At 38.2% G+C, this 15491-nt stretch overlaps 2 protein-coding genes across 6 annotated transcripts in view; both read right to left on the bottom strand.

Annotated features, from left to right (window-relative positions):
• Nucleotides 1–2067: 2067 nt before the first annotated feature.
• On the bottom strand, nt 2068–3029 carry LOC131773035 (5-hydroxytryptamine receptor 1D-like). The gene is made up of 2 exons (XM_059089000.2): nt 2295–3029; nt 2068–2130 (listed from the first exon to the last, which is right to left on the bottom strand). The coding sequence occupies exons 1-2, from the start codon at nt 3027–3029 to the stop codon at nt 2068–2070; spliced, it is 798 nt and encodes a 265-aa protein (XP_058944983.2).
• A 3030-nt stretch (nt 3030–6059) lies between these two features.
• The window catches only part of LOC131772994 (gamma-butyrobetaine dioxygenase), an 11808-nt gene continuing 2376 nt past the window's right edge, over nt 6060–15491 (bottom strand). For all 5 annotated transcript variants that reach the window (XM_059088958.2, XM_066173685.1, XM_059088959.2 and 2 more), the window contains 14 exons: nt 14453–14520; nt 13725–13807; nt 12790–12917; nt 11495–11643; nt 11343–11401; nt 10831–10909; nt 10502–10546; nt 9688–9812; nt 9212–9352; nt 8531–8591; nt 8359–8412; nt 8129–8197; nt 7789–7893; nt 6060–7311 (listed from right to left, as the gene is read on the bottom strand). In XM_059088958.2, the coding sequence (XP_058944941.2) occupies nt 7204–7311; nt 7789–7893; nt 8129–8197; nt 8359–8412; nt 8531–8591; nt 9212–9352; nt 9688–9812; nt 10502–10546; nt 10831–10909; nt 11343–11401; nt 11495–11643; nt 12790–12917; nt 13725–13807; nt 14453–14520 (1274 nt within the window). In that variant the 3' untranslated portion in view covers nt 6060–7203. The remainder of the gene's footprint in view (nt 7312–7788; nt 7894–8128; nt 8198–8358; nt 8413–8530; nt 8592–9211; nt 9353–9687; nt 9813–10501; nt 10547–10830; nt 10910–11342; nt 11402–11494; nt 11644–12789; nt 12918–13724; nt 13808–14452; nt 14521–15491) is intronic.

Genomic DNA, 15491 nt, shown 5'->3' with positions numbered 1-15491 from the left:
GTGCTTTTCAACCTACGTCTTTAGCAAATATAAAGACGCTGATTAATATCAGTGAGTCCGCAATATGCCATGAATATAAGTCAGAGGATTCTTTGGTGGAACAGCTGTCACTTTCACATCTCAATGTTATCGCAGTTAAACGATTGCATAGGAGCCTTATCGCATTTAGGACCGAACGTTATTACATTTAGGGCTTTATTACATTTAGGACCAAATGTTATTACATTAAGGACAGTTATTACATTTAGGACTTCAACACCTGTTTGCTGAGTTATGTATATATATATTTAAGGAGAAGTTACAACTTAATCACCTCTGGGTGTTAAATGGTCAAAACGTTAAGTCCGGAACATCACAGTGCAGTAAGAAAAATTGAAGAAGAGGTAAACCCCTAGTTTCGTACCCTGACTTTCCACGGCCAAGCGATGGGTTACATGACAGGATCTGGGTACGAGATTATAACGCTGCTGGAAAATATCCTAACGATTACAGCGACTGCAAATGCAGGAAATGTGAGACTAGATTCGAAAAAGCGAATAGATTTAAACGATAGATGATTACACGAAGGAGGACGATATAATGTCTATTAGACTACAAAAAGTCCCTCCTAGTCGGCGAAAGCCGTTGAGCGAGCCAAAAACATATCAAACTCTTTCCCCAGCGCGACGAACATTTGTTTTTCTCGGTTCCAGGTGTTCGCGACCACTAACCCCACGTAATGTGCATGCTCTCCGTTGCGAATTTTTAAAATGGCGGACAGGTCAAAGAGAGAAATAAAAAAACAAAGCGATTTTGCAATGAATACTCAACATACACCCCCGTTAGAAAGGCGAATTCACGGAAGAAAAATACAACACTATATGATATTGAGATCGATATGATATTAGATCGATAGCTAGAGCCCGTTTCCAACTTGCTAAGAAGTGCATTTAATTGCCTTCCGCCACGATTACTAGCTTTCTTGACAGCTTTCTGAAGACAGAATATTTTCTTTCCGAATGACTTCTGATATGCGGCTATTGATTATTACACCTCGTATACCTGATTGCTCAAACACTTTGTTTACGATTGTTGAAAGGACCGACTCATGGTTCTCAGTCTTCGTCTTTACATTGCTTTGAAATAGTATAGATTAGTAAGCTGAAACGAAAAATTAATCGGGGAAGTTTACGAAAACTCCAGCAAACAAGCTTAAAAAAGGCATTTACTTAGACTTCATACTTCGACGAACTTCACAACTCTTACTTGTTTATCTCGTAAGTAAACGATGGCAGATTAATTCCCAAAGCGCTTTTTTTAGTTTCCCGATCCCTCTCCTACTGCTTTCACGCTTACAAAACAGGAAAAATTCAAAAGGAGGAAGATACAGCTGTTTTGAAAGGCTATTTGACGAGGGTAGATCTGCTTTTTGTTCGACGCTTTACATATCAAAACAAAGGAAATTTGTTCCTCTTTTAGATTCTGGCGGTACATTTTTAATTTGCGTCTGTATAAAAGAGATATCGCACGAGACCCTTCGCTCGCTCGGTCGTGTTTTGATCAAAAACTTCTTGTTAATTTCACGCAACCGCTCGGAGAAAAGGTAAAAATGACGAGGGAAAAACTTTACCTTCAAGTTAGAAAATTAGCGAAATAGAAAGCCACAATATTATAGTTTAATATTTCAGAAATACATAGCGAATCCGCACGATGGTAAAACATTCGAAAATTACACTCGATTTGAGTAGGGCGTTGAAGTGAGCGTGGTCACTATATTCATGTTAAGACTATTTGTACCCCATGAGTTTGATATGATTAGCAAAAAAAGGACAGGAAATTCTCGTTACCGCGCCGAGCGGAACTCTGGCAGTTAGGCGAAAGGAACCACTCTTCGAGCGCTACACTCCCAGAGTTCAGTGCGGCGCGCTCACATAAAAAAGGAGGGACAGATCTTAGCCTAATGTCTGAAATCCAGTATCAATTTCTTGTTTTCCCTGGTTGTTTCTTGTATTTTCCATTTGATGTCCGGCTTCAGGCTTTACAGTACAGTTCTTTGATACAAACCGTACCATACGCATTTCAAACTGTTCAGCTTGTGGGTGGTTTTTCCTTAGCAAAATTTGCACAAACGCAACGCGAAACTGCCTCAGCCTGACACAGTAAATAATAGGATTTATTAGGGAATTAAGAATTATTACAAGGGTTATGGCATTAAAGCTAAAATTAGATAAATTTACACTAGTAATGGCAGAGGTAAACATAAGTATTCGCACGAAAAATAATGGCAAAAAAGTTAAAAGAAGAAACGCTATTACGCAACTTGTTAACTTTAGGGCTTTCTTCTCTTTGGAGAATTTCTTTCTGGCCTCCAGGGAGACTTGCTGAGCGGCGATGCACTTTACATGCCGGCGGGTCTCTGAGTACACTCCAACCTGGCAAAAGATAATTACAGCCAAAATTACGCTTAATAAAATGCTTGTGAAAGTGATGAAGACTTTGATGCTAAACGCTTGTAGAACAGCTCCTGCTATTGCTGCTATCCAGGCCAGGGCGGACGAACCAAGAAGTTTGCGAGTTTTATTTCGCATGGCCGTGTAGGTTAAGACATTTTTTATGGCGTAGTATCGCTCAAAACTCATGATGAATACGTGAAGGATTGATGAGGCAGCTAAAAGTCTGATGATGTTTCTTGTCAACCGAAGTAGTGTGCAATACTCGTCTGAAGTATCCCCATGTAAGTTTAGTGTTCTGCAAGCTATGTACATGGGTTGGGCGAACAATCCCATAAAGACATCAGTAACCGCTAAGCAGCCGACAAGTATATTAGAGGACGTTTTGAGTCTAGGTTTGGTATTCACTGCCACGATTACCAATGCATTCAACAAAATGGTGAAGGGACAAGACGCAATGGCTATAACGGTCAGTAATGTAATGGCGATGAATGCTGTCGAGTTTTCTGGATCAAGATTTCCTCCCAGAACGTGCGACATATCGCATTCATCTGCTGGTTTTGCTGATCCATTTTGTGAGGTAGCGGTGCTCGAGTACATTACACCTTTTGGCTTGGAGTTTTTGTCTTCTCTCAGTTCAGTGGTGAATTATAACCGGCCACGTAGCTGGTTTGAAGTTGAATGTGTCGTTAATTCTGTACTCGTGGGTAATATCACCAAGCTGCTTAGTTTCAACTCAGTCAGAAAAGCTTATTGTTTTCCAGTGTTATCTCTTAAAAAGCTATGAAAATGTTTTTGTGAATGTCCTCCTCAAGGAAAGGCAATTAATGAGGAAAACGCTGTTACACACCAGATAAGTTCCCACGCCAAGGATTCTTTTGTATTTACGGTACATTAAGGAACCTAAAGAAAACCACGACGGCGACGAGGACATGGAAAAACCAAAAGATATGATTGGCAGAAAAATAGCTCGGCACGTGCGTTTTAAAACTTTGTACATTTCTTAGCCGTCCTATGCATAACAACAACGTGAAATCACCACAATTTGCGTCGTCTGCGAACCGAAACGTCGACGGCAAATAATTTTAATTTCCATTTGGAACGCAAAACTTCTTTTATACGTTATGACGCCGTATGAGACAGTAAATACATGCAGCCATTTTTGAAATTCTAAATAAAGGCAGAAATTAATTTTTTTTTATCGAAGTCTTCCTTGGCGCTGTCGTCCTGACTGCTTAAGGTCAAGTGTACGAGTAAAGAAAAACAAAAGATAAGAATCATTAGCGAAAATAAGAAGGCATTCGCGTGGACTGACTTTTAATATCCTACATAGACCTTATTTAATAACGGGAGAAAAATTAAAGTTTGGATATTTCAGTGCGGCCATTTAGTTGTTTCGCCTTTTGCCCTGTTCCACATTGTATTACGGCGCTGCATAATATCATTTAGCGCGTGACTTTAACGCAGAAGTCAAATGACATAGTATTGGAAACATAGTATCAGAATAACAACCTGGTTTATCACGCATGCGATGTACATATTTGGTGCTTTAGGATCATCGGTGATGGTGTTAAATTATTTTTGTTTCTTTTAAAAGTATTCCTCGATTTTATTCGCCAGCTTGATTTTGTCCAGTGCCATATTTCGCTTACGCAAAGTTAATAAGCGCGTCTTCTAATTCGGCGGATTACGTAAAACAACTGGGAAATACACGATTGATTCAGGGGCAGGTCCCAAGTTATAAATGAAAATTCTAATTGACCACAGCTGGATCATATTCAAACAGCTATTACAAGCAGGAAATAGAGATAACAATTGAAGGGGCCTACTCTGTCTGAAGATGATCAAACGGTAACGAAAAGAAAAACAGAAGAAAGCAAAAACTATTTTAAAAGGCCGGTTAATAATGAGTCGAAGTCTGAGTAAACAATTGTTTCCTACTAATCCCTGGTTTAGGTGTTGCCAACACGATAAAACAACGTTAATCCCTCTAGTAATCCCGAAGAGTAACAAGCATCTAACTTCTCCTTACAACATCACACATTAATCACAGATTGAGGAAATGAGAATAAAGGGAATGATCACCAAGTGAAGAAGCTCTTGATTGCAAGACAAATTCTCTTTGTTGGCACTTTAGAAGATGTACAGAGAACAGTATGGTTAATATGCAAACTGATATCTGGGTCTAAGGGGTAAAACGACGTTCTTAAAGCACAACTAAATTTTTTCATGTCAACGGCCAGACAAGGTAGAGGTGATTTTACCAGTTAGGGTGTAACTTGAAGACGCCATGAAATTTTAAGGGGCAGTTTTAACGCAGTTTTATCGCAACCAACGAAAAGCTGTTACTTTTTGGTAAACAGGAAAGCACTTGTACATTCAGACACCTGTATTCTTTGCACTTTGAATGAAAGATAAACCCTTTAAGAGGCGATATCTGTAAGAACGGTCCAGGGCATTTCTCATCGGAAAAGAGTTTTGCCTCAAACTTTGCCCATTAAACTGTCTTCGGTAGTGAATAGATAAAACCACATTGCTTTCTGGAAATACTTAAAAAAAAAAAAGAGAGAAAAATTTGGAAAGGGGTTTGGAGAACATTTCAATTTTGACATATGTTTCTTCAGAGATTCGCCATAATTTATTTAAAGACATCCATTAGACATGCAGGTTTCTGAAATTAGTGAAAAGTACTCTTTCTTTCTCGGGTTAAAAAAAAAAAAAAAAAAAAAAAAAAAAAAAAAGATGTTAGCGCGCCGCCGGGAGCTCTTGAGATGAGGCACTAACATTTATTTCTCTTCAATGTTTTTTTTTTCGACCTGCGCCACGGACTTCGCCGAAAAGGAGGAACTGCTCGTAGTCTTATACTGTTATCGCCGGTGACACTAAATAAAATCCTGTAGTTTGGCCCTGAAATTTTCATACAGGTTTGAAGAGTTTAAGCTCTCTAAACTCAAATATAAAAGAACACCAACCATTTTCCAAGAAGAGTTTCTCGCTAATCGAGACAGAATCATTTGCCAGATTTTAGCTGTTTAAAATATTTAGAGTATCAATCAGTGTGTTCTAAAACATCTTTAGGACACTCGCCGCAGTGACACTATCATAAACGGAATGTTTAGACTGACAAAAGATTTCAAGCTAAAAGGTAACAAGCAAACGCGTTTGTGTGAAATTGAGTCCCTTGTCAACATGACAGATAGGAAATGGGAATTTTTTAAATATTCATTGTTTGCAGAAATCCTCTTGTTGAAAACTCAGCGAAACAGGAATGAATCCAATACTTGATCGCTAAGGGACCGGTCGGTAAGTTATCGCCGGGGGAGGGGGGGGGGGGGTGGGTGGAAAGTTTGCAGGATTTTGGTTGTGTCACTATAAATTTGATAAATTTACCTGATCCCTGATAAGGATCTGCAATATTCTTACCATCCCCCACCCTGACTGAAAGTTAACTGACAGTCAATTTTCTACACTCTCACCTTCAAACTCCGTTGGCGACAGCTGATCCTCCTTCTCTTCTCACCAAAAACCAAGCGACCCCCCTCCCAAGAAAAGTCCTCCTTGACACCCCCCCCCGCGATAAATGATGACTAGTCACTTCGAACACTTTCTCGCATCTTACTTCTCACCGGTGATTAGACCCTCTCTATTTCAATTAAAAATTCGTACTCTTTTTTAAACCGAAAAATCTCGGACAATATAAACCAAAAAAAAAAAAAACATCGGTATATTACTCCAGCCTTGCATTTATACCCTGAAAAATCGCAGGTAACAAACAATTTCAGTTTGTCTTTGATAAATATCCTTTAAGTTTTCTTCACTTGACGCATTAAACAATCACTTATCTTGGAGGCTTCAATTTGTTATGTATTATATATCCCTGCATAAGCTAACACAGCGGTCAAATGCCTGAGCATGTGAGGATATTTTAGAGGCTAGGTAATGTGCTTTCAGGGTATAAAAACCACGTTGTCCTATAAACAACCACACGAGAGAGTTGCGGTGTCTGAAAATCTTCAACTTTTCGGTAAAGCTAAAAATAAACGGTAATTCAGCTGGAAACCGGTAATCAAATAGGCCTTCTGTTGGAAAAGTCTCGAGTTTTCTCTTTCTCTACTTTATCTACTTTTACAGATTTACCTAAACGTGTCAATGCTTTTTTAGTCGTTTCGCATAATTAGCGTGAAAACGATTGTTTCTCATGCGGGAAATTGGCACGCCGCTGACTTAATTGATCCCCTTGCGCATGCCCGATGTATGATCGCTGTGCTGCATATGCTTCATCACAGTCATCTCTCGTTACAAAATGTACTCTATTTCCTGGATGAAGATAAGGAAATTCGTCTATGTCTATAGTTCCCATGGCTTAAGATTGGGTATTGACAGCCGCAGTGCTGGTCAAAGAGCCATATATTTTAAATTCCACAAGGTTAAATTCTCATCAACTTGTAACAAATCTAGTTTTACCAATGGTGTATTAATCACGGTGACCCTTGTTGGCACAGTGATGCAAAATGACTAAGACAATTCATATAAGTTAATAATTTACATCAATATCATACCAGTGCTATGCGGTGTACTAAGACTCATTATCCTAGCCACCCTTTTCATCTTTCTCATTAATATAACTATTAAATATGTGATGATCTCTAAAAAACAAGCGAGCCAGCTCCCGCATGTAAAATTTCCCTATTCTTCCAAATATTTCGGAATTACAATGTCATTGAAATGAAGATAAAAGTAGCAATCAAAAGGCCTATTTAGTTCTTGTGCTTTCCTAAAGGAAGCAATGGTTTCCAGATCTCCTGCAGGGCTCTCCAGATCCGACCAGCTCTGATGTCACTTGAAATGCATTTCTAAACTCGTCGATGTTGACATAGGCACCCTGGATTCACAAGAATAATAAATGCATTTGCGTTTTAGAAAAGTCCCAGAATTCTCCTACTTAAGGCTGTGTATTACAATGGCCTACGATTTTCCTCTAGGAGACCAACCTTATCGCTCTCCCTTAAAAAACCATGTGTCTGAATATAATAACGAAAGTATATACTTCCATGAGCACGCATATTTTTTATTCTTCCGGGACAGACCAGGAAAGCTTATTAGGAAAGTTACAGGGGAGGGGATAGGCAAGATCTTTAACCCCTCAATCCCTGTGAGAGACAAATATCCAATTTCTCCTTACATCATCATTGCTGAATCACACATTGAGATAAGCTCCTGACTGTTCCACAAATTCTCCTTTTCAGCTTCAAAGGAAATGTATAGAACAGTGTGGAGAAGATAAATACCGATTTAGGGTGTAAGGGGTCACACGGTCTACGCGCTTGAAACTAAGAGCACTGTTTTCCACGATTCATACCTTAAAGTGCCTAACACCGCCATTTAAATTGAAAGAGTTTCTTCCGTGAAGAATACGCCGATTGTTGAAACATACTAAGTCTCCTTTATGCAACCTCACCGATTTCTACAAGAAAAACAGACAAACTTTTAATCCACTGTTTCCCCTAAAATTGCTCCTAACGAAAAATCAACAACAATAACAACGAACAGAGGTCTATCGCCACCTCAGTAACCCAGCTATCACATGTGAGAGGCATGCTATTGAAAGAAATTTTACCCATGCAATCTGGAATCGCGCAATCGCAAACGAATGTTTTTAACGCTGCTTTTAGTGCTGATTTACTTTAAAATGCATTTACCTGTAAAGGAGATTCTTCCATCAACTTTGAAAATAATCTATAAGCTCTATAATACGGCTCAACATCTTCCTGTAACAACGAACCAATAGGAATTCAATAGCCGGTGTTATTATCAAGTCTCATTCCCACGACATGCGTCGAAAAGTCAATCATTTTATTCGAAAAGTCAATCATTTCTAAATAATTGTAATAATTATAAAAATCAGAATAATCAAGCTGCTGATTCTTACCTCCGGAACTGACAAGGGACCCTCAAAAGGTGGCGCCCAAGTTACGGCCACAATCTAGAAAATGAAAACGTTGGAGGAAAAGTGCTCACTTTGGGTATTTAAAAACAAACAACCCATTCCAGCGTTATCTGCAAGGGTAAAATTTCAAGTTGGATTACAACAGGTACGATACCTCTTTATCTGGACTGAGAACAATGTGCGGTCTCTTGTAAACTAACTTGACTGGATAATCCCTTGATAAGAAAACACCAAAACCAAACATAGAAATAAAAACAAATAGATGCAAATCATTCCTTACAAATCATCGACGAACAATTAATTCAATATTGTGTTTCCCACAAGTATTTGCCATGAGGAAGCATCTTTTCAAGGCAATGTGTTTGGGGGGAAATAACGTTACATTTTAGGGTCGGCTAACACGAGGACGCCAGAGAAAAACCAATCATTTTGAAGCGCCGTTTTTAACAGAGAAAGAAGTGCTTGCCTCATCGACCCACTACCTACAATGTGTAGTAGAGAAGGCATGGCAAAAGTACTCTAGAACTATCTTTAATTTTGATAGTAATTTTGTTCTTTACTTCAAATTGGTGAATCATCAGTGTATAAAATCAAACGTATCTCTGGAAGGTCTGGGAATCGAACCCAGCACCACTCTTCACTTCAAAAGTCCTTATTAACTCCTTGTGGTATTTTCCAGTGATCTTATCGGCCGTTGTAATATAATCGTATAAGTTTGAGCACACTCAATAAAAATTAAGCATATCGTCTATTCTTGTGGCAACCGAATCGTAACAGTTCATCATTTACCGCTGGGACTGTTACACACAAGCGTTCTATATTAAAGCGGTGATACCTTTCAAAATGTATCTTCTGAAATGTTCCGGGAATTCTCACAAGATCATCAAATTCTTTAGGAAATTGTTTCCTGAATTCCTCAGCAACGTAAAAGGCATCTAGAAATAAACTTTCCCCACCTTCGATATCAGAATCAAACCTGCGCAAATAATAAAAAAAAAGAAGCAGAACAACTATGCACCTGACAAACTCACAATCTACACATTACCGAGCTGTCTGTTAAGTTTAAAATAATTCATAGATAGCTTCCTAAAAAACAAAAGTGCACATCACGGAAAACCGTGTACTGCTTTTAATCCAAAAGAAACAACAGTGAAGGCGCTTGGCACGAAAGCAAGTAACAAGCGCGCAAGAGACTCTGGGACGCGTGATTTCTAGCTTGCGCGTTTCGGTCATGGTCTCAATCACTCACGCTCGGTCAAATCGAGTGCCCACAATGCGTGCCAATAGACCTGTCATTACATCTTGTCTTACCTGAGGCAGTGCAAAAGCTGTAGTCCAGGTGGAGACTCGTAATAAGCAAGATCTATGTGGTAACTAAGGCCTACACTGGAATATGCAATATTGATTGGATTTGGGGTGGAAACCACGTCAAACATCTGCGACAATAGAGTACACAAAAAATGACACATCTCATTGAATACGTGAATAAATGAAAGCATATCTAAGAAAAATAGTGTAGTTTTCAAGATTCCCAGTGAGCAGGTAAAGTTCAAATCAGCGAGACTAGAAGACCAACACAAGGGAGGATTAAAAGCACAATAGAGACATCTGACTCTCGAAGACACAGACCTCCGCCACTTCAACACCGGAGACCACCTTCTCCAAACGAAGTACAAACAAGCAGGGTGAAAGAAGCGCTCTATAATCTCCACCAACTTCAAGGGTGACAGTGGAATTGAAATTTAAGAAGCACGGATACCAATGGTGAAAAACAACAACAGGAGAGCCGAGCGACAGCGGACCGCTCTTAAAATACATCTTCGAAATGAGTCAATTACAGCTGTCAAATACCATCCAATCACAGCTGTCGAATACTAGCCAATCACAGCTGTTGAATACTAGCCAACACAGCTGTTGAATATCAGCCAATCAGCACTGATGCATATTCAGTCGACTTTATCTCCAAAAGAAGACTATCGGTGTACAGTCGAAAAACAGCGATACACATTGGAACTGGACGTGAAAATAGTGATCATTACTATTTAACTTAATTCTGTTTTTTTCTTCTTCATGAAAATGTCAGTCTATGTTTATGGTCAGCCACCAAGTCTCTTTGTTAACCTACTTTTCCATAAATGGTCTCTTGTATCGGTCCAATTAGTCTTCCAACCTGAAATGTCAGAGAAGAATCGGATCATCAGTAGTTAATAAATAAACTAAAAAATCAGTGTAGAAGAAATTTATTTTAGCGCGTTGCACGGAGCTCTGGGAGTGAGGAAAACAAAATTACTTTTCGTGCGCCTCACTGCGCATGCCAGAGTTCCGCGCGGCACGCTTACATCAGATCTCTTTTTTCACTGATTTTTTTTTAACTCTCGCGACGGACTTCGTCGAAAAGGAGGGACTACTTGCAGTCTCAGTAATGAAATACAAAAGATCAAATGGCACACAAACCTTCAACACATTTTCCTCATCGTCATGAGGAACATTTTTAACTAACGAAACACCATGGTCACTTAGCTGAGACAGCATTCTGTTGAAAGGACGAGGATAAACCCTGAGTTTAAATATACACGACCAAACTTCCTAATCATAAAAGTCTCACAGAAAGAAAAGGTAAAAAAAAATATTAGTCTCAAAGACATTAAGCATTTAGAGAAAGATGTTCTTTGTCTTGTCACCAGCGTGGGGCAAAGAAAAAATTCTGAGTTTTCATGAGGAATCGAACCTCAGACCTTCATATTCCGCGCTCCGATGCTCTACCACTAAGCCACAGGCACTCTACGATGAGGGAGGTCTCACAAACATTGGGCATTTATTTTCTACAGACAAAGTATTCCTACATGTTCGTCAGTTTTTCCTCAGCTGCAGCTCATAGACCTAATACTTGTCAAAAATAAGTACCGGTAGCTTTTCTTGTTGAAAGCTTTTTTGAGCCGAGCAATACATTCATGTGCGGAACTTACTTCCAAAGACCTTCCCTGGATTCCATAATGGTACTATATTCAACCTCTGGCAAACTGTGCTGTAAAAGAGCGTGAAACATGAATGTAAGATTGAGGAGTACAGTAGGATGAACTGTAACAAATGCAGGCAATTAAGGCTCACACGGAAGTACCTCGCCAATATGGGGTTGAGTTATTCGCCTTTTGTTGTCTAATTTTCTGGCCACTTCAGAGTAACAATTTTCTCTCAGCCACTGTAAGTTGAGTACACCTTGGTGGTCTCTTTCATTCTCCCATTTCACTTCAAGATTTTCCTTATTTTCTGCAAAATATAGAAAAGAATGCTGATAAATTTAATTTAACATACAAAAAAAGGTTGAGCAGGTCTTATTTAGGCAGGGTGGCCCTTTCAGTACTAGGCTAGTATTAACAGGGACTTACATCAGTGCCCAAAATATGTAATTTCAATGCACGATCTTTTCCTTGCTTTCATAGACTCATCCTGACATGAGAGGTTTTGGGAGAATGATACAGTTATGCAAACCAGAAACACAAACATGAATAAAGTCCCCTTATGATTTTACATTCAACCCCTCTTAAAAAATATTTGATGTGAAGCTGAGATGTTTTAGCTGTGTTAAACCCTTTTCTACCAAATAGTGATAAGTATCTTGTTTCTCCCAAATAAAGGAATATTTAATAAGAATAAAGGAAATGATCACAGACTCAAGAGGCTCCTCACCATCAGACAAATTCTACCTGTAGGCACCTTAGCAATTGTATAGAGAACAGTACGGAGAATATGCATACTGATGTTAAGGTGTAAAGGTTAACTTGTCTCATCTAAACACATCTATCAACCAATGAAAGCATGCTTTGTTTCTTAGTTTTTCCTTAACTCGTCCCAAGATCTGATTGATAATTCTCCCCTCTAGCTGCTACACATTTCCTTGTAAATTAGTTAATGAGAATTGAGTGTTAATTAGATAGGTCTAGATAACAACTTCTGCCTGATATGTTTGAGGTTTCTCATTACCTGTTTGCTGGATAATGTATGGAAATAATAGGAAGAAGTTACATGTGAATTACTTGTGGGAGTTAAAAGGTTACATATGACTACCATTGTTTTTCATCAGCGCACAATATGTCCAACCAAAAACATGGAAATGTAATGAAAGTCAGGAAAACTGAGAACTTGTTATCATCACTCATCATGACTAATAGTATTTATTCAGTTAATCAAGTAGGTTGAAAGGACAAACATATTCACAGACCAATCGACAAGGATATGGAATAAAGGTAAAAAAAATTACTCAATCATACAACTTATACTTGCAACACTATGCACATTTATATGCACATACATCTTAAATCAAAACAATAAAAAAGAGAAACTTTTATCTGAAAAACTGCCTGTTTGCTGCAATTAGAAAAAGTTCTCCCTAATGATTCATGTACAGGAACTTACTAGAAAGTGAGAAATCTGAGATTTCAAGTGGTTCTGGAATGGAAAGGGTGTCAATGGTCCTCTGGCCACTGTGTGACTGCTTGCAGTGTTCACACTGGCAAGAAAACCTTAACCAGCTGTTATGAAACCTGATTAAAGTAAACATAACAAAACAAGTCAAAAAATTAGCTTTAGATAATGGCTCACAATTACTATGTTTGAACACAAGCCATTAATGAGCTTAAAGAAAACGTGAAATAATTTTAAAAGAAAGTGAAACAAATTCTGTTTTGATTTGACCACTGGCTCATGGTTTACAAACTTTCCTTGTGCTCTCCCAACATCCTGTATGCTTTTTTACGCTTATAAAGCAATAGAAAGTGTGGTTAATTTGCTGCTTAAAAAACTCATTACTTTAGATCGAATTTAATGTGAATCACCATTATTAACCCTTTACATCCCAACATTCATATCCTCATTTTGAAAACTGTACTCTATCAGTTTCCTAAGATGCTAGCGAGAAGAATTTGTTTTTTAGACAATCAAGAGCTTCCTTTAAGGAAGTTAGTAGATAATCATTTCCATTAATCTTGTGATCTGAATATATGATTCAGGGGTGAAATTCTTAAAGAGGAATTACATGTAGACGCTTCTTTCTCTTACAAGTGAAGGGTTAACAGAGGCATACATGTAGCTACAGGATTTTTCAATGGGAGGTCACATCTGAGGATTTCTGCATGCCTTACATGAAGGGGCATATACCACTGTCCTAATTTATCAGCAGGCTCATATTCATGCAGGGAGAATTACATGAAAATGCAAGATAAGATTTATGCCAAGTAGATTCAGAAGCACCTCCTGACCCCCCAACTACACCACTGTATATTAATCAGAGCTATAGTGTACCTGTGCTCATGAACTGAAGCCATAATAACACAATCAACTTGTCTACTTGCCTAGATTTATGTCCATCATTCCATTCTATTTCTAAACAATCTTCAGACACCAGAGCTTTAATGTAATTTACACTGGATGTGATCTGTAAACCAAATTAATGTCATGGGCAACGATTACTTTTTGCCTAAGAATTTCATGGGTGTTAAGAACTTAAATAGGCATAAGAAAAAAAAGGAACTTTTAAGTTCTCATAATTATTATGATAGAGCTTTCAAATGTATAGATGCAATCTCTTCTTGCACTCCCCAAAACCTCCTGTGACCAAAACATTATTTCTGACTGCCTTCTTATGATTCAAATTAATGCAAGTTGGAATTTGAGGAAGTGGGGACTTTTTGGAACACTGAGAAACAACTGAGCCAGTCCAAAGTTGGGAACATGTGGCTGCTTAATCTCAACCATAAATAAAAGGGTTTACAACATCCCCTGCTAACCTCACATTTAAACCACAAGAGACAGCTGCCCTACATGTTATCATTGATATCTGCGAGGACTAAAACATCTTCCCAACTGTAATATCATTCAACAAGTTGAATCTTCCTTTCTTCTAAATTTAGTCTGGTGCACCAAACCTTGACCTAACCCACAACAAAAACAGCCCTTTCACAGCTAAGCAGCAATTTTCTAAACAGTCAAAGACCACATGACTGTAGGGGAAACATTTTAAGTGAAATAAAACTTTGATCACACAAGGGAAATATTTATCATTTATCAAGTAATCACTAACCTTTGTTCTCTTCCAGATAAAATGACAAAGAGGTTGCCTAAGACTTGCTCTCAAAAGCATGACTGACCCTGTTTTGAGAATGATCAGAAGTAATAAAAATGAATTGACACATGGTGAGGCAGTTGTACTCAGTTCAACAGTAGAAAAGTAAATGCTTCACATACAGTGATGATGACTTCAGCTCTCAGTACTGCACTCATCCAGACAATCAGACTACATTATGAACACTATCACACCACACACAATGTTTAAAATTTTTTACCATGTGTTTAAGCTTTCAGATTTTGCAAACTCATACTCAAATTGGCAGTGGGGCTGCTTATAACTATATATGTAGTTAGAAGCAAAATATGTTTGTATGTCTCTCCCTTTTAAGAAGTAATTTTCAGCTCACAGTGACTCTACATGAAGCTTTTCCTTTGTTACCTTACATCTATCCCTTAAGGTCTAATTATGCCCAAACATTAAAAAAACACTACTGCATTAGTGCAGAAAAAGAGAAAAATCAAAAAAACACCACCACCAAAATTATATTTTCTAAGTAAGCACGATAATGGATAAAGCTTAAGGAAATAGAGTGGATTTACCACTGATTGTCGAGGTTAACCCTTAAACCTGTAAGATTGACTAGTTTCTAATTTCTCTTCATAATATCACCCTTGAATCAGACAGTAAGGTAATGAGAATAGACGACATGATCCCCAAGTAAAGCATCTCTTGATTATCAAACAAATTCTTTGTCAACACCTCAGGAAATGTATAGTAGATAGTATGAAGAATATGGATACTGATGTTAGCGGGCAAAAGGGTTCATTTAAATTTTTTAATCTTTCGTAGTGACTAATTTGTCCTGACAGTATTAGATCTGAATCAAACCCCTAAGAGTGACTAGCATCAAAGTTCTCCTTACCGTATCACCCCTGAATCAAACATTAAGGTCATGAGAATAAAGGAAGTGATCACCAACTAAAGAGGCTCTTGATTGTTAGACAAATTCTCCTTGTCAGTAACTTAGCAAATGTTTTAGAGAACAGTATGG

This window comes from Pocillopora verrucosa, chromosome 10 (genome assembly GCF_036669915.1).
Source record: "Pocillopora verrucosa isolate sample1 chromosome 10, ASM3666991v2, whole genome shotgun sequence".
NCBI lineage: Eukaryota > Metazoa > Cnidaria > Anthozoa > Scleractinia > Pocilloporidae > Pocillopora > Pocillopora verrucosa.
Note: the sequence above shows the minus strand (reverse complement) of the source record. Positions and strands in the feature narration are given on the sequence as shown.